Source organism: Cynocephalus volans, chromosome 17 (genome assembly GCF_027409185.1).
Source record: "Cynocephalus volans isolate mCynVol1 chromosome 17, mCynVol1.pri, whole genome shotgun sequence".
NCBI lineage: Eukaryota > Metazoa > Chordata > Mammalia > Dermoptera > Cynocephalidae > Cynocephalus > Cynocephalus volans.
The window spans coordinates 41,355,410-41,380,428 of NC_084476.1; the positions used below are offsets into that span (position 1 = coordinate 41,355,410).

Consider the following 25,019-nt stretch of genomic DNA (forward strand, 5'->3'; position numbering starts at 1 on the left):
TCTTTTAGACTTCAGCTCAGCAGGCACTCACTGGAACCATTAACTCCAGCATGCAGGCTGTACAGGCTGCCCAGGCCACTCTGGATGACTTTGAGACCCTGCCCCCTCTTGGCCAGGATGCTGTGAGTATGGGATGAAGGCGAGGCCAGCAGTACTGAAGCTGGGACACTCTGGGATAGGGATGGGGTTAACCAAACCAGAGCAGATCCTGAAGTTTTATCCTCTTTCTCTCAGGCCTCTAAGGCCTGGCGTAAGAACAAGATGGATGAATCAAAGCATGAGATCCACTCCCAGGTAGATGCCATCACAGCTGGTACTGCCTCCGTGGTGAACCTGACAGCAGGTAGGCTGGATGACAACCTTTGTGTGTGATGGGGGAGGGGAGAGCGAGCATGCACAAGCATGCATGTGACTATATCTTGACTCATTATGGAAGGGACTATGTGTGTACGTCTCTCTCAGACACGCATATGACTAACTGGGCATGACGGTGCTCCTTCCCTAGCCGGTTGTCTAGCCTGCCCTGTCTCTCATGCTCCTCTTTTTCCCTCAGGAGACCCTGCAGAAACAGACTATACTGCAGTGGGCTGTGCAGTCACTACAATCTCCTCCAACCTGACGGAGATGTCCCGTGGAGTAAAGCTGCTGGCCGCCCTGCTGGAGGATGAAGGCAGCAGTGGCCGGCCCCTGCTGCAGGCAGCAAAGGGCCTCGCGGGAGCAGTGTCAGAACTGCTGCGCAGTGCCCAACCAGCCAGTGCCGAGGTCAGGGGCCATGGGGTTGGGGCGAGGGTGGAGACTAGGAGCCCAAGGAGCGGGGGCAGTCCAAGTTGCAGGATGGCAGTGTGGGACCTATGGGCCTGTGAGACCCTTGGGCCTGTGGGCAGGAATTAGGCAGCTTCTGACTGGTGTTCACTCTCCACAGCCCCGTCAGAACCTGCTGCAAGCAGCTGGGAACGTGGGCCAGGCCAGTGGGGAGCTGTTGCAGCAAATTGGGGAAAGTGATACTGACCCCCACTTCCAGGTTGGTGACTTACCCAACCCCCAGAACCCCAGTTTCTAGGGGATAACCTCTGATCCTGAATCCAGTTCCTCATCTCTGCTTCTATGAATTGACCCTCAAAACTGACCTGAACCTCTGTTTCGGGGGGATGACACTGGGAACTTCCAATCTCTTATTTGAGAGTGAGAATTCAGAACCCCTGAATCCAAACTAAACTTACTAGTTCACTCCTGGCCCGCACTGGTGGTGTTCTTCATCCCTTTGTCATCTTTTCCCTGCCTTCTCTGTACATGGCCCTTGCTCCAACTCGAGGGTATCTTGAACCCACCCTCTGATGCATCCTGAGAACAGTGCTCCTCTAGCTCTCCCCCTTCCCCACCCCATGCCAGTTTCCTCAGCTGACTTTTCATCCTGGATTTCCCATGCAGATATGTGCACCCAGAGGGGCTGGGGTTCGATCTCCCCCCGATACCCCTACGGTAATAGCCTCTGGCCTGGGCCTTCCCAGCTTTGTCCTCTCTGAGCCGCATACACTCGTTTCTGCACCTCTCCCCCAGCCTCCTCCTGGGGGAGCAGAACATGATGGGAGATGGGGAGGCCTGACAAAGGCAGGGTTTGGGAAATAGGATCAGGTAGAGTTGTACAGGGATTTGCACCCAAGACTCCAGGATGACTACTTCCAAACCAAGATTGAGAAGAAGTGGGGAAAGGAAGCTGGGAGTGGGGAGGGATCACAAGAGGAATCCTCTCTCCATCCCATTATAAGAGTACTGCCCCTCCCTCCCCATCACTGTCCGAGTGTATCCGTCTCATGCATTTCTTCCTTTGGTGTAGGCTCCATTTCTCTTGGTGTAGGTTTGTTCTTTGGCGGGGGTTCTGTCCTGCTGGGCGCTGAAGGCAGGGGCTTGGGGTAGGTTCTGGTTGCTTCTGCATATACTGTCCTCTGATTGGAGTCAATGGGAATAATGAAGCAGCTTACGCCTCTGAGAAGTGTCCATGGATCCCAAGCCTGATCTCAGGTCATGCTAACTGCTGTTTTCTAACAGGACATGCTAATGCAACTAGCCAAGGCAGTGGCAAGTGCTGCAGCAGCCCTGGTCCTCAAGGCCAAGAGTGTGGCCCAGCGGACAGAGGACTCAGGGCTTCAGACCCAAGTTATTGCCGCAGCAACGCAGTGTGCTCTGTCTACCTCCCAACTGGTGGCCTGTACCAAGGTGAGCCCAAAGTTTGCTCTAGCCTGTGCTGAGGGGTGACAGTGCTACACACACACACGAGCCTCTCATTTTATCTCTTTGGCTCCCGAGGCCTCATTAGCCATCCCAAGGACTATTGTGAACATCACAAATACTCCACCTCATGACTTCTTTCCCTTGCCTACATCTCTGACACTCCGTTTGCCCACAGGTGGTGGCACCTACCATCAGCTCACCTGTCTGCCAAGAGCAGCTGGTGGAGGCCGGACGACTGGTGGCCAAAGCTGTGGAGGGCTGTGTGTCTGCCTCCCAGGCAGCTACAGAGGATGGACAGCTGTTGCGAGGGGTAGGAGCAGCAGCCACAGCTGTCACCCAGGCCCTGAATGAGCTGCTGCAGCACGTGAAAGCCCATGCCACAGGGGCTGGGCCTGCTGGCCGTTATGACCAGGCCACTGACACCATCCTTACTGTCACTGAGAACATCTTCAGCTCCATGGGTGATGCTGGTAAGGACACCCACCTGGGAAGACAACCCAGTGAGGTTCCCCAAACCCATTGGACATTCCCTTGCAGACACCTCACCCCTAAGGACTCAGCACAGTGTGGCCTTCTCACCATCCTCACACGTATAGGCTCATTTTTGAATCTCTCTGAAACCTGTGCTTCCCCATGTATAAAGCAGGAATATAAGCCCTGCTTTGCCTTCCTTGGAGCATTTAAGGAATATGCCAAAGTACACATAAAAAATATACAGAAAGTGGCGTGATTAAGAGATAGCCTTCCACATTCCACCCCCCACCCGCAAAGAGCGTCTCATCTTCTCAAGACTATTTGCTAAAAATACCTGTTGGAGACTGTCCTCCCTCCCATAAGAACCCATTGGGAAATCTGTTCTCCAAGATCCTAAACTCAGAAAAAAATAACCCCAAAGAAATCACTGAAGAACTTTTGTCAGTCTTTACTATCCCCAAAAGCCCCGTCTGCCTTGTTTGTGCCACTTTCCGTAACCTTGTCTCCACCCTGCCTCCCTCTCAGTGTCTCTGGCTTCCTTACATCATTGTGCCCTGTGCTTTCAGGGGAGATGGTGCGACAGGCCCGCATCCTGGCCCAAGCCACGTCCGACCTGGTCAATGCCATCAAGGCCGACGCTGAAGGGGAGAGTGATCTGGAAAACTCACGCAAGCTCTTAAGTGCTGCAAAGATCCTGGCTGATGCTACAGCCAAGATGGTGGAGGCTGCCAAGGTACAAAGCCTTCTGTGCACACCTCCAGACCTTGCCCTGAAGGGAAGTAGAGAGGTCTAGCTGGTCACTCTCATCTGATGGAGAGATCCAGGAAAAGCAGGAAATATAAGAGAACAAATATAGAAGCACTTAGGAAGCAAATGACTCCCAACACTGCAGGTGGGCGGTGGCCCAGACTTTCAGCCGGTGAGACTGCCAGAGTCCTCTTTGACTATGGCAAGCAACCATATCTTTTGTCTTCCTTTAAGTCCAAGGTCTGCTATTCCTGCTTTTCCCTACCTTGTTTCTGCCTGGGATTCCTCCCCTTCTGGTCTCTCCTGTGAATGCACGTAAGCATTCAATTCCAAGGGTCTCCCCTGCCAGCCATACAGAGAAAGACAAGGCAGTAGAACACTGAGACACAAGGGAGCAGAGGAGCATCAGAAGGAAGGTCAAAAGATTCTCAGGCCCCCTGGGCTCTGGAGCTCTTCAGTCTGCAGGAGTAAGCAGACCCCTTGCTTTGGTATTCCTGAGATCCCTGCTTTAAACTGAGTTCTTCTTTTCCCAAGGAGCCCTACTTACCTCCACTCACTTGTGTTATTCTCTAGGGAGTGGAAGAAGAAACAAGACCCCTTCCCCACGGAGGGAAGAAGAAACAATTTCACCTAAAGAAGGGATTTTAGCGTCCCAGGGGGATCCTAGCACCCTTGAGGCTTCCCATTTGCATTCCATGGGCAGTTCCTCTCAACAGAAATTATCTCTCAGTGAGGATAGTTAGAAATGACTTCAGGAAAATAAGTGAATTTTAAACTGAGTCTAGAGGTGTCAGAGAAGAGCTTGTTTAGGATTCACAGGGATGCTGGGTGATGACTGTCTACCTCTCCCTCAGGGAGCAGCCGCCCACCCTGACAGTGAGGAGCAGCAGCAGCGGCTGCGGGAAGCAGCTGAAGGGCTCCGCATGGCCACCAATGCGGCTGCGCAGAATGCCATCAAGAAAAAGCTGGTGCAGCGCCTGGAGGTGAGGATGGAAGATAAACCAGGAGCAAGGGAGAGTGTGGGTGCTGTGGGAGGAATGAACTGGGAAGGACGTGCTGAGAGACTCAATTAACATTTCCTTGGGGGATAGCATGGGCAGGTAGGCTAGGGACTGGGCATGAGAATGCCTGGGGCTTGTCCTGATGACTTTGTCCTCACAGCATGCAGCCAAGCAGGCTGCAGCCTCAGCTACACAGACCATTGCTGCGGCCCAGCATGCAGCCTCCACCCCCAAGGCCTCTGCTGGCCCCCAGCCCCTGCTAGTGCAGAGCTGCAAGGTGAGACTCCAGGAAGCATGAGGGGGTGGGAAGTGGGAGCCTTTTCCCCAGCCTGTGGGGAGGTGGTTTTCATGACATTTTCACCAACAGGCAGTGGCAGAGCAGATTCCGCTGCTGGTACAGGGTGTTCGAGGGAGCCAAGCTCAGCCCGATAGCCCCAGCGCTCAGCTAGCCCTCATTGCTGCAAGCCAGAGCTTCCTGCAGGCAAGGCATCCTCTCCCCACTTCTCAGACTAGACTCCTTCCACTTTTCTAAAACCCCTACATCTCCCACAATTTGAATCTCTGCCAATAGCCTCTTTCCCAACACTGAGCTCTAGTGCTCACCATGTCTTGACCATCATTAGTCCCTATCCCCAAGCCTAGATGGGAGATGGCACACTTCATCTGCCTCCCTGCTCCCCAACAGCCAGGTGGGAAGATGGTGGCAGCTGCAAAGGCCTCAGTACCAACGATTCAGGATCAGGCTTCAGCCATGCAGCTGAGTCAGTGTGCTAAGAACCTGGGCACTGCACTGGCTGAACTCCGTACTGCTGCCCAGAAGGTATGAGAGCTGGCTCTGGCTTTGGAAGATGAGGGTGGAGTCCTGGGTTGATTGGGAATCTGTGCAGAATACAGTAGTCCCCCCTTACCCTCAGGGGATGTGTTCCAAGACCCCCAGTGGATGCCTAAAACCACAGATAGTACCAAACCCTATCCATACTATGTATGAATTTCTTTGTCCTTATTCACAATTTCATGGATAGAAGATTCATTCTTACCATAGATCTTAGCAACCTCAGCATACAATTTTTTTGTTTCCTTATTAAGTCAAGAACTTTCACCTTTTCACTTAAAGGATGTACTTTACAGCTTCTCTGGTGTTTCTGAATTGCCAGCATCACTACTCTTGTGCTTTGGGGCACTTATTAAGTAAAGTTAGGGTCACTTGAACACAAGCACTGCAATACTGTGACTGTTGATCTGATAACCAGGGCAGCTACTAAGTGACTAACAAGCAGGTAGCACATACGGCGTGGATCCTCTAGACAAAGGGATGGTTCATGTCCCAGGCCTGATGGAGTGGGACAGCGCAAGATTTCATCACGCTATTCAGAATAGCACACAATTGAAAACATGAGTTGTTTATTTCTGGAATTTCTCATTTAATATTTTTGGATCATGGTTGACCACAGGTAACTGAAACCACAGAAAGTGGAGCCATGAATAAGAGGGGACTAATGTAACCTAAAACCAGGATAATTGTGTAATCTGAGGCGTTGGTGAAACACAGCAGTACCTTCTACATTGAATTTTCCTGTCATCGTAGGCTCAGGAAGCATGTGGGCCTTTAGAGATGGATTCTGCACTGAGTGTGGTACAGAATCTAGAGCGAGACCTGCAGGAGGTGAAGGCAGCAGCTCGAGATGGCAAGCTTAAACCCTTACCTGGGGAGACAGTAAGTATTCTTAGGATCTCATTTGTACTCAAATACTGAAGTCTACCTTCCCAGCTGTGCCCCAGAACTGCTCAAAACCTTAATTTAAACTGCCAGCTGTCCCCACATACCTTCCCAAGTTCCTTCTCCTCACCTCCTCATTCCCCTGAGCCCCTGAGTCTTCCCCCTTGGTCCTTAGATGGAGAAGTGTGCCCAGGACCTGGGCAACAGCACCAAAGCAGTGAGCTCTGCCATTGCCCAGCTGCTGGGAGAGGTGGCTCAGGGCAATGAGAACTATGCAGGTATGTGGGCAGAGGGCCAGGAACAGGGCGTAAGGTGAGGGAGGTGGGGAAATGGGAGCTGAATGAGGGATGGGGCTGACAGAGGACACCACTGGGATCAGGGCCTGGCAGTGAAGGCCCCTTTCCCCTTACCTCCTTTCTCCTTGTCTCCCCCAGGTATTGCAGCTCGGGATGTGGCTGCTGGACTGCGGTCACTGGCCCAGGCCTCTAGGGGCGTAGCTGCCCTGACGTCAGATCCTGCAGTGCAGGCCATTGTGCTTGACACAGCAAGTGATGTACTGGACAAGGCCAGCAGCCTCATCGAGGAGGCAAAAAAGGCAGCTGGCCATCCAGGGGACCCTGAGAGCCAGCAGCGGCTTGCCCAGGTCAAGTGCTGGGAAGGGGCTGCTCCCTCACAATCCCCCAAGGCCCTTTGTAAGGCCCATCCTGATGTAGCCAAAGTCCCTGAGCCTCATCTGCCGTGCCAGAGAGACATCTTCTCAGATCTGCTCTTGAGAGCTCCTCTGTGGATCCCACCCTTCTTTCTGTCAGTCTTGGTACAGGTGTCTCAGTTGGACTAAGGCATGGGCCTAGCCAAACACCAAGATTGGGGAAGTTTAGTCACTGTCATTTGATACCCTAACCTTCGGCTACAACACCCCCTTTCCCCTTTCACTTTCAGAGACTGTAGAGCTGGTTATCTCCCATGTCCCATGAGGGGACGAGGGGATCTCCCAAACTGTTTCCACTTCAGCAACCCCATCTCCTTTCCCACCTCAGGTAGCTAAAGCAGTGACCCAGGCACTGAACCGCTGTGTCAGCTGCCTGCCTGGCCAGCGAGATGTGGATAATGCCCTGAGAACAGTTGGAGACGCCAGCAAACGACTCCTGAGTGACTCGGTAGGAGGATGAAGGGTGTGGGGAACATCGGAGTCAGGGAACTCCAAGCCTCTCCCTCCTACCTCTGGGCTTCTCCTCTGACCCTGACTTCCCCGGATTTGTCCACTTTCATTACTTCCAGGTTATGTGCCACCGTCCCCGCTCTCCTTTACCAAACTCTCCCTTGCGTCATTCCCCATTCTTCTGTTTGACTTCCTGTGACCCTGCAGCTTCCTCCCAGCACTGGGACATTTCAAGAAGCTCAGAGCCGGTTGAATGAAGCTGCTGCTGGGTTGAATCAGGCAGCCACAGAACTGGTGCAGGCCTCTCGGGGAACCCCTCAGGACCTGGCTCGAGCCTCAGGTCGATTTGGACAGGACTTCAGCACCTTCCTGGAAGCTGGCGTGGAGATGGCAGGACAGGCTCCGGTATGAAGAGGCAGAGAGTGGTTGCATGGTCCTCTTCGAGGGTTAGATAGCAAGCATCTGGGTGACCACAGAGTCCTGACCTGCACCTGGCTCCCTCCCCTCCCCTCCCCAATCTCTATCAGTACTTGAGTGCTTGAGAAAGAAGATCCCTTTTAGAAACAGGGACAATATGTTGACCTTCTCATCTTCAACAGAGCCAGGAGGACCGGGCCCAGGTCGTGTCCAACTTAAAGGGCATCTCCATGTCTTCAAGCAAACTTCTTCTGGCTGCCAAAGCCCTGTCCATGGACCCTGCTGCCCCCACCCTCAAGACTCAGCTGGCCGCAGCAGCCAGGTAAATAGCAGCTGGGAAGCCCAGGCCTACAATTTGTGGGACTAAGGAGGAGGCATTTCATGAGAGGCTTCCAACTTAGGAGCTGTTACAGGCAAAAGAGAAGTATCTGTAGACTTCCATGTATACAGGACCCAGGATGTCCTCTTCACCTATTCACTCAGCTTTCTGTCTCTCCCAGGGCAGTGACTGACAGCATCAACCAGCTCATCACCATGTGCACCCAGCAGGCACCTGGCCAAAAGGAATGTGACAATGCCCTGCGGGAATTGGAGGTAGGCACTTGGCAGGCTAGATGAGGTTGAGGTTGAGGTTCTGTGTTGAGGGCTGAAGGAAGTGTCTTGGGATCTCACTTCACCCTCTCCCTACACAGACGGTCCGGGAACTCCTGGAGAACCCAGTCCAACCCATCAATGACATGTCCTACTTTGGCTGCCTGGACAGTGTAATGGAGAACTCAAAGGTAGGTGTAGCCAGGAACCCAGGAGGGAAGAAGGCAGGAAGATGGAGCTAACCAGGTACTACTCTACTGTTCTGGGAATACAATATGACACTCCTAATATCCTCTGTTCCTCAGGTGCTGGGTGAGGCCATGACTGGCATCTCCCAAAATGCCAAGAACGGAAACCTGCCGGAGTTTGGAGAGGCCATTGCCACAGCCTCCAAGGCACTTTGTGGCTTCACCGAGGCTGCTGCACAGGTTATTTTCCTGATGCGAGTTCCTGGAGTAACCCCTGCTTTCCCCACCCCACCTCGTCTCAAGGAGTTTATGTTTGCAAAGTCAGCTCTGTGGAAACTGGGATTCCCTCTCCTCAAATGGAGATGTTTGTCGGCAGTTATTTAACACCAACAATTTCAATTGCTGTAACACCTGAACCCTGGTTCTTTGGTTATGATTACACTGTCCATCCATGAGGTCTTTTCCAACCCTGGCTTTCTCAGTATGTATTGGTTAGTGTATACAAATCATTTTTTCACATAATTATTACTTTATTAAAATAGTACCAGTGACGAAATTTCCTTGGTGACTCGAGTCACCACTTAACTTTGTCTTTTCCTGAGTTATCAAACATAAAACTAGGTTTTGGCTTTGAGAGTATTTTGCTCCAGGAAATGAATCCTTAAAACAAATTGGCTTGAGAGTTTATCTCAGACTGTTTTGCCCTGAAAGCCTACTATCCTACTCCTTCAATCTCCCCCACCTCCCTTTGCCCTGTTATATTGGGTACACTGCTCTAAATGGCTTGGCTTTTTTTTTTTTTTTTTTTTTTTTTTTTTTGCTGCTGGCCAGTACAGGGATCAAACCCTGGACCTTGGTGTTATCAGCACTGCGCTCTAACTAACTGAGCTATGGCTTGACTTTTTTAAACCTCTTTCTTTTTTTTTAACCACATATTTCTGGAAAAGCATAAAGAGGAAAAAGCAAGGCTGCCATGTGTTGATTGAAGTGTGAGTCAAACATTATGATGGTTTTCCAATCATAAAAATAGTTTTTAGGCAGCCATTCTGACCCATCTCTTCCCTCTTTCCAAATCTCAAGCTTGAAGGTGCTGTAAATGTTAATTAGCTTAGGAGCCTTCATAGTTTTAGAGCTATATCTTGTCTTTTAAACAGGTTTTGCTTTTGTGGTCTATGTGTGTGGCTTTTAAATTTTTTTGCTGCTACTCACAGTAAACTATACTTTTCACCCTAAACCCCAGCATACACAGTTACAATATCTACATAGAAGTTAGATAAAACCCTTGCTGTGTGGCTTTCCCTTTTTTTTTCTTTTAACTTTTTAAATTTTCTGAAAGGTTTGAACCTATTTAACAAAACAGGAGAGTGTTTTTTTACAGTATAAACTGTAGTTCGTTAATATACCTCCACATACATAGAACTCAGGAAAATCAACCTTGTTCTCTAAACTTACCCCTGCTCCCCTTTGTCCCCACTATCACTATCATTCATTTCCCACCTGCAATCTTTATTCCTCAGCCCACCTCCTTTTCTCTCTGCAGGCTGCATATCTGGTTGGTGTCTCTGACCCCAATAGCCAAGCTGGACAGCAAGGACTGGTGGAGCCCACACAGTTTGCCCGTGCAAACCAGGCAATTCAGATGGCCTGTCAGAGTTTGGGGGAGCCTGGCTGTACACAGGCCCAGGTAACTCAAGGGAGCAGGTACCACAGGCAAGTCTGGGAAAGGGTGGAACGTTGCTATGGGGAAGTAAGGAGATAGTGGCACACGTGGGGAAGGAGAGGGCAGGGACCCGTCTCCAGCCTTCTCTTTAGTTAACTGTCTTCTCCTGTCATATTTCTCATCATTCTTTTGTCAATCTCCTAAATTCACAACTTCTCTATAGATGTCTGAGCTTACTCTCCTACTTGCCTTATTGTGATTTCTCCATTAGTATGTCTTTCATCTACCCTCTCTCACATCGAGTTCATCTTTCGGCATCTTCATCTCCCAAATGTTGACTTTTCAGGTGGTTCTGTCTTTCCTATTTAAACTTTCCAGGAAAAAAAAAATAGACTTCCTATTTTTAAAAATAGACTGCTCTGCATCCCTCAATCCTAAAATGTCTCCTCCTTGGGTGTGCACACTTGCCTTCTACCCTCAACATGGTTCTTCCACATGTCTTTCTCCTCAGGTGCTCTCTGCAGCCACCATTGTGGCCAAGCACACCTCTGCATTGTGTAACAGCTGCCGCCTGGCTTCTGCCCGTACCTCCAATCCTACTGCCAAGCGCCAGTTTGTACAATCAGCCAAGGAGGTGGCCAACAGCACTGCCAATCTTGTCAAGACCATCAAGGTTCCCAGTGTTTAAATTACTCTGCCTAACCTAATCCGATCTCCTCTCCCCTGAGTCCTCCAGTCATTTCCTGAAGCCTTCTACCAAATTGCATCTGCCTGAGCCCAAGCCCTTTCTATCCAGTCTTACCATCGCCAGCTTCTCCCCTAATCCTTTAAGCCCTGGGAGGGAGACCTGAGCCCCACTTCATATGCTTGCAGTCTGAGTCCTGAGGGCCTGTCTGTCACTTCCAGGCACTAGATGGGGCTTTCACAGAAGAGAACCGTATTCAGTGCCGAGCAGCAACAGCCCCTCTGCTGGAGGCTGTCGACAATCTGAGTGCCTTTGCATCCAACCCTGAGTTCTCCAGTATTCCTGCCCAGATCAGCCCTGAGGTGAGGCAAGGTGAAGGGAGAGCTGATGGGCTATCTTATCACCTTAACTTCTGGGGAGTCTCAAGACTTATCTCCTTGCCTCCCCTCTCCCCAGGGCCGGGCTGCCATGGAGCCCATTGTGATCTCTGCCAAGACAATGTTGGAGAGTGCTGGAGGACTCATCCAGACAGCCCGGGCCCTAGCAGTCAATCCCCGGGACCCCCCGCGCTGGTCAGTGCTGGCTGGCCACTCCCGTACTGTCTCAGACTCCATCAAGAAACTCATTACAAGCATGAGGTATTGAGGGGTTGAGAACAGCTGTGGCTGGGGGACATGCATTGGTGACAGAATGGAGAAGGTGGGCACTGTGGTGCAATGGAATAGACTAGGACAACTGCTGTCCAAGATTTGGGGGATACAGGGGAAAGATGGGCCAACCTTGTTTGAAGGGGATGTTCTTGATGTTGGAGCCTGTGATATGTCTGCAGGGACAAGGCCCCAGGGCAGCTGGAGTGTGAGGCAGCCATTGCAGCTCTGAACAGCTGTCTGCGGGACCTAGACCAGGCTTCCCTTGCGGCAGTCAGCCAGCAGCTTGCTCCCCGTGAGGGAATCTCTCAAGAGGTGAGGGGGAAGAGGGTTATATGAAAGGTTGTGTTTTTCAAATAAGAGGTGAGGGGGAAGAAAGAAGTCAGACTCCAAGAACATGGGGGATCAGGGAGTGGGCTTCATAGGGACATCAAAAGACTAGAGTGTGTGCCAAGGGGGATTAGGTAGTTCAGTATGGAAGGAAGAGGGGGAGTTCTGTGCACCAGAGGGTCCTACTACAGGTCACAATCAGACTAACGTCCACTTCCTCCCCAGGCCTTGCACACTCAGATGCTTACTGCAGTGCAGGAGATCTCCCATCTCATTGAGCCACTGGCCAGTGCTGCCCGGGCTGAAGCTTCCCAGCTGGGACACAAGGTACTTAGGGAAACATGTGGGGAATCACAGGGGGTAGGGCAAGAGAAGGGGGTACCTGACACCCTTTCCAACCCCATGCTTCAGGTGTCCCAGATGGCCCAGTACTTTGAGCCGCTCACCCTGGCTGCAGTGGGTGCTGCCTCCAAGACCCTTAGCCATCCACAGCAGATGGCGCTCCTGGACCAGACTAAAACGTTGGCAGAGTCTGCCCTGCAGTTGCTGTACACTGCAAAGGAGGCTGGGGGTAACCCCAAGGTACTGAAGGTTGGATGGGAGGACTAGTACTGCTACTAGTACAAGGTTACTGCTGCTACCTCCTCTCACTCACTCTGCCCCACAGCAAGCAGCTCACACGCAGGAAGCCCTGGACGAGGCTGTGCAGATGATGACAGAGGCTGTAGAGGACCTGACAACAACCCTCAACGAGGCAGCCAGTGCTGCTGGGGTGGTTGGTGGCATGGTGGACTCCATCACCCAGGCCATCAACCAGGTTAGAGTCTTGGGGTACCTGTGGACACTGAGGCTACCCTGGGCCAGGGCATCTGAGCACAGTGGCAGAGACCCTGACAATCTCCTCCTCCCTCAGCTAGATGAAGGACCAATGGGTGAACCAGAAGGTTCCTTCGTGGATTACCAGACAACTATGGTGCGGACCGCCAAGGCTATTGCAGTCACTGTTCAGGAGATGGTGAGTTTGGGAAATTATAAGGGGACTGCCCTTGAAGAGCTGAGTTTAGACATAACTTCACTTCTTCCATTATCACCAGGTAACCAAGTCAAACACCAGCCCTGAGGAGCTGGGCCCTCTTGCTAACCAGCTGACCAGTGACTATGGCCGTTTGGCCTCACAGGCCAAGCCTGCAGCTGTGGCTGCTGAAAATGAAGAGGTAAATATAGAGGCAGCTCTGACCTTCCCTGTACCCCTTATGAGAAATCCCATCATGTCAGCCTCTGGGGCTGTCTCACCCTCACCCCACTCTAGTCTTTCACAGAAAGGGGAACACACCTCAGGGCCATTCCACTAAAGAGTGATCAGGGCTCTGCGTAGGGACAGAGGATCAAAGCCTTTAGTCACTGGGATAAAGGAGACAGCTCAGGATCTAGAGACTTCCTGGTTCTGCCTCTCTTGCATCTGTTGAACCTCATCTGGGCCTATGGCTGCTTTTCTGCTATGCTGCAAGTCTATTTTATATTCCCTTCTTAGTTCTTCCTTGTTACAAGCCCATGAAGCTCTTCCTTCCCTAAGCTCCTGACTTTCCAAGAAGCAAGTAATTGGATCTTAGCAGGACACACCTAATCCCCAACCCTAAAACCCTCCACAGCCCCATACGAGCCAAAATGTAACCCATGGCCCTTTGACTCAAATGCCCAAGCATAAAGTGCTCCTCTCTCTCCTGCCCACTATGCTTAACACAATCCTCACCAGTTGGTGCCTACATGCTATTATTTTCCATGTGTAGGAGGTGACCTCCTGCCTAAAAGATCTGAAACCAGAAAAGTCTACGTGCTGGGAACTTTTTCTCACACTTGTATTAGTCTATGATTCATGTTTTTTCTACATCGTTAGTGATTCCTCCAAACACAGTGGAGGTGCCCTGAGTGCCTCTTATAAAATCCCTTTCTTTTCCTCTGCTCACAGATAGGTGCCCACATCAAGCATCGGGTACAGGAGCTGGGCCATGGCTGTGCTGCTCTGGTCACCAAGGCAGGCGCCCTGCAGTGCAGCCCCAGTGATGCCTACACCAAAAAGGAGCTCATAGAGTGTGCCCGGAGAGTCTCTGAGAAGGTGACTGTGCTCATCCCTGTGGGCTAGGGCTGGCTCCCCAACCCTGCAGCCTTTCCCATCTTCCTCCAGCCTTCCCAGCCCTCTCCTATTGTCCCTTCTCCCAGACATGGGTGACCTTTCCCTTTCACATGGCACCTACCAAAGTCACCTTGTTACTTTCCCTGCCTCAGGTCTCCCACGTCCTGGCTGCACTCCAGGCTGGGAATCGTGGCACCCAGGCCTGCATCACAGCAGCCAGTGCTGTGTCTGGTATCATTGCTGACCTTGACACCACCATCATGTTTGCTACCGCTGGCACGCTTAATCGTGAGGGTGCTGAGACTTTCGCTGACCACCGGTAAGGAGGGAACTGGGCCTGAGGGAGGCAGGTTGGGGCATGGGGCCAGAAGAGGTAGGGTATCATTAGCTCATTTGGGGAAGACCTAGATCGCGAACCTGGGACAGACTGGAGGCATAGGGGATATCTTAGGAGAGCTGACTAGGCTGAGCCCGCCCTCAGGGAAGGCATTCTGAAGACTGCAAAGGTGCTGGTGGAGGACACCAAGGTCCTGGTGCAGAATGCAGCTGGGAGCCAGGAGAAGTTGGCACAGGCTGCTCAGTCCTCCGTGGCCACCATCACTCGCCTTGCTGATGTGGTCAAGCTGGGTGCAGCCAGCCTGGGAGCCGAGGACCCTGAGACCCAGGTATCTACCTGACACCCCTAATTCTGGCCAGAACCACTTCCTGTTCTCCTCCTTCCTCCCGCAGAGCAGAGCTTCCTCTCTCCCACATAGGTGGTGCTGATCAATGCAGTGAAAGATGTAGCCAAAGCCCTGGGAGACCTCATCAGTGCAACAAAGGCTGCAGCTGGCAAAGTTGGGGATGACCCTGCTGTGTGGCAACTTAAGAACTCTGCCAAGGTTAGAGGGAATGAGAGCAATATCAGGAGGGGGAGCAGATTAATGTTATCCTCCTATCTCTTAAAATGATCCCCTCCCCACTCCTCTGATGCCCCCAGGTGATGGTGACCAATGTGACATCATTGCTGAAGACAGTGAAAGCTGTGGAAGATGAGGCCACCAAAGGCACACGGGCCCTGGAGGCAACCACAGAGCACATACGACAGGAACTGGCAGTAAGCACAAGTCTGGGGCATCAGGGACTAGGATCAGAGAGAGAGAGCCTGATAGGTTGTGAACCTGTACTCCACCTGTGTTCAAGAAACATAAATAGTCACACGCATTCTTCTCTCTCACTGCCCACCTTAGGTGAGCTTCACTGGTGTCTTTCCCTTCTCACCTAGTCACTCCTTAGCATTTGACAATATCTTTGTTCACCACCACCCTCCCACTTTATCTAGTTACCAGTGGCCTGTTAGTTACCACATTTGGTGACCTCTTCTTGGCCTTCATCCTCTTCACAATTTCCAAAGCATTTGGCTCTGTTAACAAACCTGTCTGAAGTTATTTCTTCCTTTGGCTTTCTTGACACTGGCTTTTCTCCTGCTTCTCGAACATCTCTTCTGTAGTCATCATTGAATCACCCTCAACCTAGTAAATGGAGAGGCCTTTCCAGAATTGTACAAATAGCTTTCTTTCTCTATTCTCTCCTTTGGTGAGTTTATCATTCTCTAAGAAGTTGACTTTCAGTTCTGAGTTTAGTTATTTTCAGCTGTCTGTTTGACATCACTACCAAGATGTACTGCCTCCAAACCAGCTGCTCTTCTTGACATGCTACTTCCTATTAATGGTGGTAACAACCCCCACTCATTGAAGATTCGACCTCAGTCACCTCTGACTTCACTGTCTTATTCACCATATCCAGGCCATTGCCAAGTTCTCTCAACCACCTTTCTCCATTCTCTTTTCCTTCCATCCCTCCTCTCTAGTCCCACCGTCAACACTCTAGTTCAGACTTTCATTAGCTCTCCCTCACTGTGGCTGCTGGACTAGTTTTCTCTCTGGACTCTTTGCTTTCAGTTTCTACCACTCTCCTCTCTCCTACTCATCTTTCTGATTCTAAATTCATCTTTCTGATGTTCCATTTTCTCCTCTACTTGAAGGTGTTCAAATTGGAACTCTTAACTGCCTGGCTCCCAAACCTGGTCTTTGCCTAATCTTCCCCATCTGAGTAAAATGGCACCTTTTAGTAACTCAGTTCCTAAAGCCGGAAATTCAGTTTTAATTGCTTAAGCATCTCTCTTTCCCTCATTCCCCAAATCTAAGCCCATCTGCGAGTCTTGTTAGTTCTCCCTCCAGATAGATCTCATTTTCTTTTTTCCCCATCTCTCCCATCACCACCACCGCACTCAACCATCATCAGCCCTTACCTGGGTTTATGTGATAGTCTGTATCTGATCCCCATGCTCCAGTACTTGCCCTCCAACGCATTCTTTCTACACAGTAGCCAGAATTAACTTTTAAAAGTATAAATTAGGGCTGGCCGGTTAGGTGATAACACCAGTATCCCCGTACTGGCCAGCTGCCAGTAAGTAAGTAAGTAAGTAAAGTAAGTAAGTAAAAGTAAGTAAGTAAGTAACAGTAATTAAGTAAAATAAGTAAGTAAAAGTAAGTAAGTAAAAGTAAGTAAGTAAGTAAAAGTAAGTAAGTAAGTAAAAGTAAGTAAAAGTAAGTAAGTAAGTAAGTAAGTAAAAGTAAGTAAGTAAAAGTAAGTAAGTAAGTAAGTAAAAGTAAGTAAAAGTAAGTAAGTAAGTAAGTAAAGTAAGTAAGTAAATAAATATATATATATATATATATATATAAATTAAATTATGTCACTTCATTTCTCAAAACCTGTTATTGATGGCCCCTGTCTACTTCTCCAGTCTCATCTCATTCTTCTGCTTTCTGTGCCCCCATCCCACTGGACTCTGTCAGTTCTGAGAACATGCCAAGCTCTCGCCTGCTACAGGTCCTTCCACTTGCTTTTCTCCAGCATTTTGAACATCTGGCTTCTTTCAGTCTTTCAGGCTTCAGCTTAAGTGTCACCTTCCCAGAGAGGCCTTCCCTGACCACCTATCTGAAATAGGACCTCATTTTTATTTCTCATCACAGCATTCTGTTTATTTCCCTCACAGTCAAAATCAGTCTTTAGATTTTCTGCTTGTTTACCTCTTTATTGTCTCTATCCAAAACTAGAACATCAGCTCCATGAGAACAAGGGCCTGTCTACCTCATTCCATTACATCCCTGTACCTCGCTACAATCTACCACCTAGCTGGTCTTTAATGAATATTTGTTGATTGAACACGTACACCAAAATGTTTTTATGACTTTTACATATTATGTAAAATTCCAAGTTCCTCAGTCTGATGTCCAAGGCCCCAACAACCTTTTCTCCACATTCCTATATTCTATAATATTCCTTGATTCTTTCCTATTTGATGACTTGGTTATTCATGCCCTACCATTAACCTAAGATGCCCTCCTGTTATCTATATCTCTTAAGACCCACCTCCTTCTTGCCCCACCTCTGCCACTCACTCCTTCAAAGCTTCTCTCTAGTTTAGGAATGAAAACTCAGCCAAAAGCTACTTCTTTAATTGCAAACAAACTCTCCCCTATTCCTTCAGTCAGAAAGATGACCAGGGGGCTGGCTCACTTGGGAGAGCAAGATGCTGATATCACCAAGGTCAAGGATTCGGATTCCCATACCAGCCAGCCACCAAAAGGAAAAAAAAAGATGACCAACTGCCTTCTATTATATTGGCTGTGATGTGTGAGCATCTGCATGGGCTTGACCTACAATAAGTACTCAGGGAATGCTTGTGGAATGAACACATGGATAAATGAACCAAATTATGCAAGTACAGTCTCAGTCACTGTAAAAATCTTTCTTCTTCTGCCCCAACAGGTTTTCTGTTCCCCAGAGCCACCTGCCAAGACCTCTACCCCAGAAGATTTCATCCGAATGACCAAGGGTATCACCATGGCAACAGCCAAGGCTGTTGCCGCTGGCAATTCCTGTCGCCAGGAAGATGTCATTGCTACAGCCAATCTGAGCCGTCGTGCCATCGCAGATATGCTTCGGGCTTGCAAGGTAGGAATGCTGGTAGTGAGGCAGCTTTGGGGCAGAACATGATGAGGGAGAAACTGCAGGGATTTGAGAGACCTAGAGCTCTTGGGGATCCTAAAGCTAACCTATTGCTCTGGGGGACAGGAAGCAGCTTACCACCCAGAAGTGGCCCCTGATGTGCGCCTCCGAGCCCTGCACTATGGCCGGGAATGTGCCAATGGCTACCTAGAACTGCTGGACCATGTGCTACTGGTAAGGAAAGGAATTGTTTGGTCCTCATACCAGCCTTCCTGAATCCATAGTCCTTTTCCCAGAAGCCTCAGACCCAGTTCTCTCAGTTTTTGCTCAAATCTTTCTCCCTACTCCACCATCTGTTTTCTAAATCTGTTCTTGTTTCCAAGTCTCCCTTTCTCTGGGGCCCCATCATTCTTACTATCTTTGGTTCTTCCACTCACCTGTTCCTTCTCCTCTTTTTCTCTTCTCTCTTCCCACCTGACCTCTCCTTCTCTGCCTTCATCACCTCTTCTCCTTTCATCATTCTCCTTGCTCCTTATCAGCCGGTGAGTGCTACAGCCCCATTGTCTTCGCCGTGTGTGCAGTGCAATTGGATAGGCAGCAGGGTGTTTGAGAGCCGTGGTGTGGAGTGCTCTAAGGATGGGGCTTGGGGCATGGTCTGCCCTGTTATGTAGATCAGGGTAAAACCTAAGATCTGATGCCCTTCATTCCCTGCCCTCTCTCCCCAGATCCTGCAGAAGCCAAGCCCAGAACTGAAGCAGCAACTGACGGGACATTCAAAGCGTGTGGCTGGTTCAGTCACTGAGCTCATCCAGGCTGCTGAGGCCATGAAGGGTGAGGGACGACCAGGGACAGAGAGGGAAAGGAAACCTTTGTCATGGCGCAACCTCTGCTTCTTGGTTTGGTGGCTCTGAGCTAACCTCTGCACATAGTCCCCACAGATGCTAGGGCCTGGTGACACTATCCCTGCTCTGCCTTAGCCTCTTTCATCCCTCTTCATCCCTCTTCATCCCTCTTCATCGCACCAGGAACAGAATGGGTGGACCCAGAGGACCCCACAGTCATTGCTGAGAATGAGCTCCTGGGAGCTGCGGCTGCCATTGAGGCTGCAGCCAAAAAGCTAGAGCAGCTAAAGCCCCGGGCCAAACCCAAGGTCAGTCCTGCTTGCTCCCTCCCCTCACCCTCAAAATGGCAGAATGTCCCCACCTTCAGCCCCCTCTCTGATTGCATCTCTCTTTGCAACCTTTGTCTCTTCATTGCAGGAAGCAGATGAGTCCTTGAACTTTGAGGAGCAGATACTGGAAGCTGCCAAGTCCATTGCAGCCGCCACCAGTGCACTGGTAAAGGCTGCATCAGCTGCCCAGAGGGAACTGGTAGCCCAAGGGAAGGTAAGTACTTAAATACCCGGAGGAATAGGGGCAGGGCAGCAGCTTCGTTGTTCACACCTATATCCATAGACTTTGAAGTAGAGGCTTTGAGTAAGGGGAGAACAGGTCTAAGCAGGCTCTCCTTCCTCCACAGGTGGGTGCCATTCCAGCCAATGCACTGGATGATGGGCAGTGGTCCCAGGGCCTCATTTCTGCTGTGAGTGTACAACACCCACTAGGTCTCACTGAGTTTGGGGGGCCTTGAGAAGGCTGGAGAGGGAATGGACCAGGGCAAGAGGTATACTTTAATCTAACTCTCCCCACTTTAGGCCCGGATGGTGGCCGCAGCCACCAACAATCTGTGTGAGGCAGCCAATGCAGCTGTGCAAGGCCATGCCAGCCAGGAGAAGCTCATCTCATCAGCCAAGCAGGTAGCTGCCTCCACAGCACAGCTCCTTGTGGCCTGCAAGGTCAAGGCTGACCAGGACTCTGAGGCAATGAAACGACTTCAGGTGAGGAACACTGACGCATCACATTGTCCCTTCGGCTGTACTGCTTTAAATTGTCTCCCCACCACAAACTAAGATGTGTATTTCTGTGAGGGAGCCTCTTAACTGGGACCCTACCTGAGTTCTCAACTCATGCTGCTTTCTCTGTGCCCAGGCTGCTGGCAACGCAGTGAAACGAGCCTCAGATAACCTGGTGAAAGCAGCACAGAAGGCTGCAGCCTTTGAAGACCAGGAGAATGAGACAGTGGTGGTGAAGGAGAAGATGGTCGGGGGCATTGCGCAGGTGAGCTTTTGCCCCAAATACTTTGAAGGACACTGTCAGGAGGACAGTCACTTTGCCTGTGCTGGTCCCAACCCTACACTCCAAATGCGCATACTTGCTGAACTGATTCCCTGATCTCTATCCCTCAGATCATTGCAGCACAGGAAGAGATGCTTCGGAAGGAACGAGAGCTAGAAGAGGCACGGAAGAAGCTGGCCCAGATCCGGCAGCAGCAGTACAAATTCCTGCCTTCAGAGCTTCGAGATGAGCACTAGGGAAGCCGCTTCTATTTAACACAGACCCAGCCCAGAGACTGTGCCTGCCACTACCAAAGCCTTCTGGGCTGTCAGGGCCCAACCTACCCCAACCCCAGCACTCCCCAAGTGCCTGCCAAACCCTAGGCCTGGCCCCTCCCAGTCCCACTGCACATTCTCCCTCCCCTCCCCAACTCCAAGTGCCTTCATGCCATAAGGCCCCCTAAGTGCCTGCCCCTCCCCAGAGTATTAACGCTCCAAGAGTATTATTATTAACGCTGCTGTACCTCAGTCTGAACCTGCCAGGGCCCCAGCCCTCTCCACCCTGCCAGCAGCTTCCAGCCAATCCCCACAGCCACATCAGCTCTAATTCATCCTTTTTTGATACTATCTATCTCCTACCCCAGCTATCTATGGGGGCTGCAGGGTTGTAAGCCCCAAACAAGTCATGCTCCAATAAAGGTGATTCTGCCTACAACCTCTGCCTGGCTTCATGAGGAGATGGGAGATTCCTCCCAGGGCAGTGGGGGGGAGTGGGATTGAGTTGTCACCCAGGCTGATCTGGCTTGGAATGGGAGTGGTGGAGACTAGCAATCTACCCTCTGAGGTTCCTTCCTTCTCCTTGCACCAGATCCCAAAAATCATCCCAGTAGGGAAGCTGCGCCTGAGAAGTCCTCTTCTTTGTACCCCACCTCAGTGGCCAGCGTCTAAGCCTCATCAAGTATCATTCTTCTTTTGCTGGGACAGCAGCTGCCACTGCTTTTCGTGGCTACCGGGACACTCTGTTCTTCATAACTACTCAGAGTATATGAACAAATCCAGTCCCTGGCCAAATTCAAGTTTTTAAAAGCAGCTTTGCTAAAAATAATAAGCCTATATATAAGTGTCCAAGCAAGAGAACTGTGGTCACAGAATAAGCTGAAGGAGTTAGCAAGCAAAATATCCAACCTGAGGCTGCTTTGGGTAGGTACGATTATTGATTGGGTTCTCCTGCCTAGAACGGCATTAGAAGGAAAGGAAATGAAAAAGCTTGACCAGGGGTGAGACTTTATAGTTAGAGGGCAGAGTTCCCCTGGTGGCCAGGCACCTGCTGCCCGGCTAATCTGGAGGTTCCGTGGAGGGAAGCCGTCAGGGAGGTGTATGCTCTGTGCTTCCACTTCCTTCCACACTCACCCTCCTCTGCCCACACTGGGTGGACTCTCTGTCAGTCCTGTTAATTTGGCCATTATTTTCATGCATGATTCTTTAGTCAATGGTGCTGCCTAGTACGTTATTCCTCAATACTTCTCCCTTAAACAGAAAGCAAACACTGCCCACCTGCTACTACTCCGGGCACCTAACACCTTCTAGTCCCACCCCATTAGAGTAAGTTTAAAGCAGGTGGAGAGGCCGGCCCATGGCTCACATGGGAGAGTGGTGCTGATAACACCAAGGCCACGGATTCGGATCCCTATATAGGGACGGCCTATTAGCTCACTTGGGAGAGGATGGTGCTGACAACACCAAGTCAAGGGTTAAGATCCCCTTACTGGTCATCTCTTGAAAAAAAAAAAAAAAAAAAGTAGATGGCAGTACTTTGTCCTCCCCAGGGCAGCCCTTATGGGATGGTGCCAACTTCCTACCATCGCTCCTGTCGCCTGTGATTTATTCACTCAATATTTACTAAGTCATGCCCGTGCTAAGCACTGGAAAATCAAGATGTATTATCACTTCTCTGACGCAGAGGACTGGCAACTCCAGTACATACTGCTGTGGCCCCCTAACCCCAGATTCAATGTCAGCATTGTGAGTTGAGGACCTCAGAGATAAAATCCCTTCTACAACCTCTCTGACAAGTGGTAGTCCAGGCTCTGTTTGAATTCCTCCAGCCGCGAGCCCAGGACAGCTGCTTCCACTTCCCTGACTTGTCCTCGGGAACTGTGACCAATCACATATCTCTAGTGATGCCTAGGGAGCCTTCTAAGGAGAGGCTCTAACACCCATTAAAACAGCCGTTCTTCAAATGTCTCAGAGCCCTAGGGATCCCCAAGACGTGCCCGTAGGTCAAAATTATTTTTATAATAATACCAAGACATTATTTTCCTTTTTCAAAGCGTCAACATTTGCAAAAATATTGGTGTAAAACTGTCTTAGCACAAATCAAGGCAGTCTCCCCAAAATAGTCACTGTATTATTCACCACCATTCATTCATTAGCAATTTAAGAAACAAATGCTGTCTTCACTTAAGAATGTCCTTGATGAAGTAAGTAAAAACTCATTAATTGTATTAAAACTTAATCCTTGAGTAAAAAGTCCTTTCAATATTCTGTCTGATGAACTGGGAAGTATGCATAAAGCATTTCTGCTGCACACCAAAGTATGGTGATTTCCTTGAGGAAACCACTAGACCATTCTTTGAGTTGCAAGCTGAATTAGTTGCTTTTTTCATGGAACACCACATTTACTTGAATGTATGACTAACAGACAAACCATGGTTATCAGACTTGAGTATGTGGCAGACTGTCTCGAAAAGAAACAAAGTGAGTCTGTCACTTCAGGGAAGAAGCTGATAGTATTTGTTGACAATGATATAACTCAAGCTTTCAAGTGAAAATTTGAATTTTGGAAAACTTTTATCTGCCACCATGAGCTTCACAGCTTTTCCAAAATTTAAAACTTAACGACTTTTCCGTTGAAACCAATTATGATATTAAGGAATGTGATTTTTTTGATAATGTATAGTGAGTGCATCAATATTTGGAAGGTCTGCATAGCTCACTGAAGCAATATTTTTCAAATGACTAATGCATGATGTTGCAAAATTACACATGAGTAAAAGATCTCATCAAGGTGTAATACAGCCTAATGGATTTTAACGTAGCAGGGTACAAAAAGGTCATTAATATGTTTTCAGGCTCCACGTTGCAACTAATCCTTGAGAAATTACCATTTGTCAACAAAAATTTTTAAAAAAGAAAAGAAATTACCATTTGTCAAGTTTGGGTGTAGAATCAAAGAAGAATATCCACAATTATCAGAAAAGGTTATGAAAATACATCTCTCTCTTCCAATATACCTGAGTGAGGCTTTTCTTCACGTACAGTACTTCAAAACAAACCAACATATAGCAACAGATGGAATGCAGAAGCAGAGTTTGAGACTCCAGCTGCCCCCTATTAAGCTAGATTTTAAAAAGATTTGCAAAAAATGTAAAATCATTGCCATACTCTCAACTAATTTGGGAAGGGTGAATATAGTTATTTTTATTTAAAACATTATTTATATTAACATGGTTAATGTGCAATGGGTTTATTTTTGTTATTTTTATTTATTTTTAATTGAAATATAATTGATGGTACATACATGTAGGGTTATTTTTCTTATTTTAATGAATTAATAAATACTTAAAATTTTTCTCAGTTTCCATTTTAATATGGCAAGTATTGATAGATATAATCCACTTCAAAAAAGACCGATTGGTGTCTTCAACAATTTTTAAGAGTGTAAGGGATTCTGAGACCAAAAAGTTTGAGAACTGCTGCACTAAACCATGAGTTCCTCCAGATCCACACCATATAGTATATTTGTGTACCTGGAACCTGGTATATTTTTCATCTGAAAAATGTTTATTGAGTGCCAACTCTATGCCTGGTGCTGTACTAGGCATTGGTGATTCAGAATTGAAAACAATAGTCCCTTATTCTAGAGGACTCACAGACCAGAGGAGAAGACAAACAGGTAGGAGAACAGTTATAACATGGGACTAAGATGAGAACAACAGGAGCTTGTTAGGTGGAGAGGGTGGGAGGGGTAGTGGCCAGGGAAGACTTCCCAGAAAAGCTGACACTTGCTCTGAGTCTTAAAGGCCACCAGGAATCAGCCCAGGGAAGGGCATTTTAGGGAAAGGGAACAGAATGCATAAAATGTCGAAGCTTTAAGAAAAGTATGGCTGTTTGCAGCTCCTGCACATAGCTCAGTAAGAATGAATACAGCCTGAAGTGAAAGTCTGAGTATTGGGAGTCAGGCTGGAAATGAAAGGAAATGAGGCTAGAGAGGTAGGCAGGGGCCCAAACAAAGACCTTGTATACCATATTAAGAAATGTGGATTTTTAATCCTCAAAGGGGGAGGGAATAAGGAGGGGTTATGGAGGATTTTAGATCCTATTCGCATCAACTTTATAAAGATCTTTGGCAGCAATGTCTAAGGCCAGTTGAATGAATGAATGAGTTGGGGAACTAAGAATAAGACAACAGAGGTAACCTGACATAGGTTGGAGGTAGCATAAGGAGCTGTCCAAGGCAAGCCCAAGGTCGATTTCCAGAAGGAACCTAATTTGTAGGAAGTAGCATCTCCAGGATTAAGTGGATGTGAGAAGTGAAGCACAGGGGATATCCTCAGGTATCTAGCGTAGGCTACTGGGTGGATGAGGTGTCTTTTCACGGAGTTTGGGGAACACGGGGAGATGGATTGTAGTGAGCACCGCGAGGTCAGGTCAGGTTTGTTCCATGTCTAGTAAGTAGGCAGCTAAGCAGATCTGAATGCATTTCTGCGCCTCCTCCCCGCGGCCCATGGTTCCCACGGTACCCAGCCCACCAGCAAAATCCAGGCCACCACCCGGCCCATCTGCGCCTGGGGAGCGAAGCGAACCGCTCTCCGGCTTCCTCCGCCTCGTTTCTCCTC

At 49.3% G+C, this 25,019-nt stretch overlaps 1 protein-coding gene across 2 annotated transcripts in view; it reads left to right on the top strand.

Annotated features, from left to right (window-relative positions):
- The window catches only part of TLN1 (talin 1), a 34,105-nt gene extending 13,269 nt beyond the window's left edge, over positions 1-20,836 (top strand). Inside the window, exons 14-57 of one of the 2 annotated variants that reach the window (XM_063081504.1) lie at positions 9-122; positions 235-343; positions 554-762; positions 923-1,021; positions 2,047-2,214; positions 2,405-2,699; positions 3,270-3,436; positions 4,305-4,433; positions 4,612-4,728; positions 4,819-4,932; positions 5,137-5,271; positions 6,037-6,165; positions 6,344-6,446; positions 6,603-6,811; positions 7,206-7,325; positions 7,535-7,732; positions 7,927-8,066; positions 8,245-8,338; positions 8,437-8,526; positions 8,641-8,763; positions 10,064-10,207; positions 10,695-10,856; positions 11,090-11,230; positions 11,325-11,506; positions 11,698-11,830; positions 12,071-12,172; positions 12,257-12,427; positions 12,513-12,662; positions 12,759-12,860; positions 12,940-13,059; positions 13,812-13,958; positions 14,129-14,295; positions 14,458-14,641; positions 14,732-14,857; positions 14,956-15,072; positions 17,790-17,975; positions 18,096-18,203; positions 18,695-18,800; positions 18,995-19,119; positions 19,229-19,354; positions 19,488-19,550; positions 19,663-19,845; positions 19,997-20,125; positions 20,254-20,836. In XM_063081504.1, coding sequence (XP_062937574.1) covers positions 9-122; positions 235-343; positions 554-762; positions 923-1,021; positions 2,047-2,214; positions 2,405-2,699; positions 3,270-3,436; positions 4,305-4,433; positions 4,612-4,728; positions 4,819-4,932; positions 5,137-5,271; positions 6,037-6,165; positions 6,344-6,446; positions 6,603-6,811; positions 7,206-7,325; positions 7,535-7,732; positions 7,927-8,066; positions 8,245-8,338; positions 8,437-8,526; positions 8,641-8,763; positions 10,064-10,207; positions 10,695-10,856; positions 11,090-11,230; positions 11,325-11,506; positions 11,698-11,830; positions 12,071-12,172; positions 12,257-12,427; positions 12,513-12,662; positions 12,759-12,860; positions 12,940-13,059; positions 13,812-13,958; positions 14,129-14,295; positions 14,458-14,641; positions 14,732-14,857; positions 14,956-15,072; positions 17,790-17,975; positions 18,096-18,203; positions 18,695-18,800; positions 18,995-19,119; positions 19,229-19,354; positions 19,488-19,550; positions 19,663-19,845; positions 19,997-20,125; positions 20,254-20,379 — 6,162 coding nt within the window. In that variant the 3' untranslated portion in view covers positions 20,380-20,836. Of the gene's footprint in view, positions 1-8; positions 123-234; positions 344-553; positions 763-922; positions 1,022-2,046; positions 2,215-2,404; positions 2,700-3,269; positions 3,437-4,304; positions 4,434-4,611; positions 4,729-4,818; positions 4,933-5,136; positions 5,272-6,036; positions 6,166-6,343; positions 6,447-6,602; positions 6,812-7,205; positions 7,326-7,534; positions 7,733-7,926; positions 8,067-8,244; positions 8,339-8,436; positions 8,527-8,640; positions 8,764-10,063; positions 10,208-10,694; positions 10,857-11,089; positions 11,231-11,324; positions 11,507-11,697; positions 11,831-12,070; positions 12,173-12,256; positions 12,428-12,512; positions 12,663-12,758; positions 12,861-12,939; positions 13,060-13,811; positions 13,959-14,128; positions 14,296-14,457; positions 14,642-14,731; positions 14,858-14,955; positions 15,073-17,508; positions 17,655-17,789; positions 17,976-18,095; positions 18,204-18,694; positions 18,801-18,994; positions 19,120-19,228; positions 19,355-19,487; positions 19,551-19,662; positions 19,846-19,996; positions 20,126-20,253 lie in introns of those variants that run through there. The other variant, XR_010022095.1, reaches the window with a different exon arrangement.
- The last annotated feature ends 4,183 nt before the right edge of the window (positions 20,837-25,019 follow it).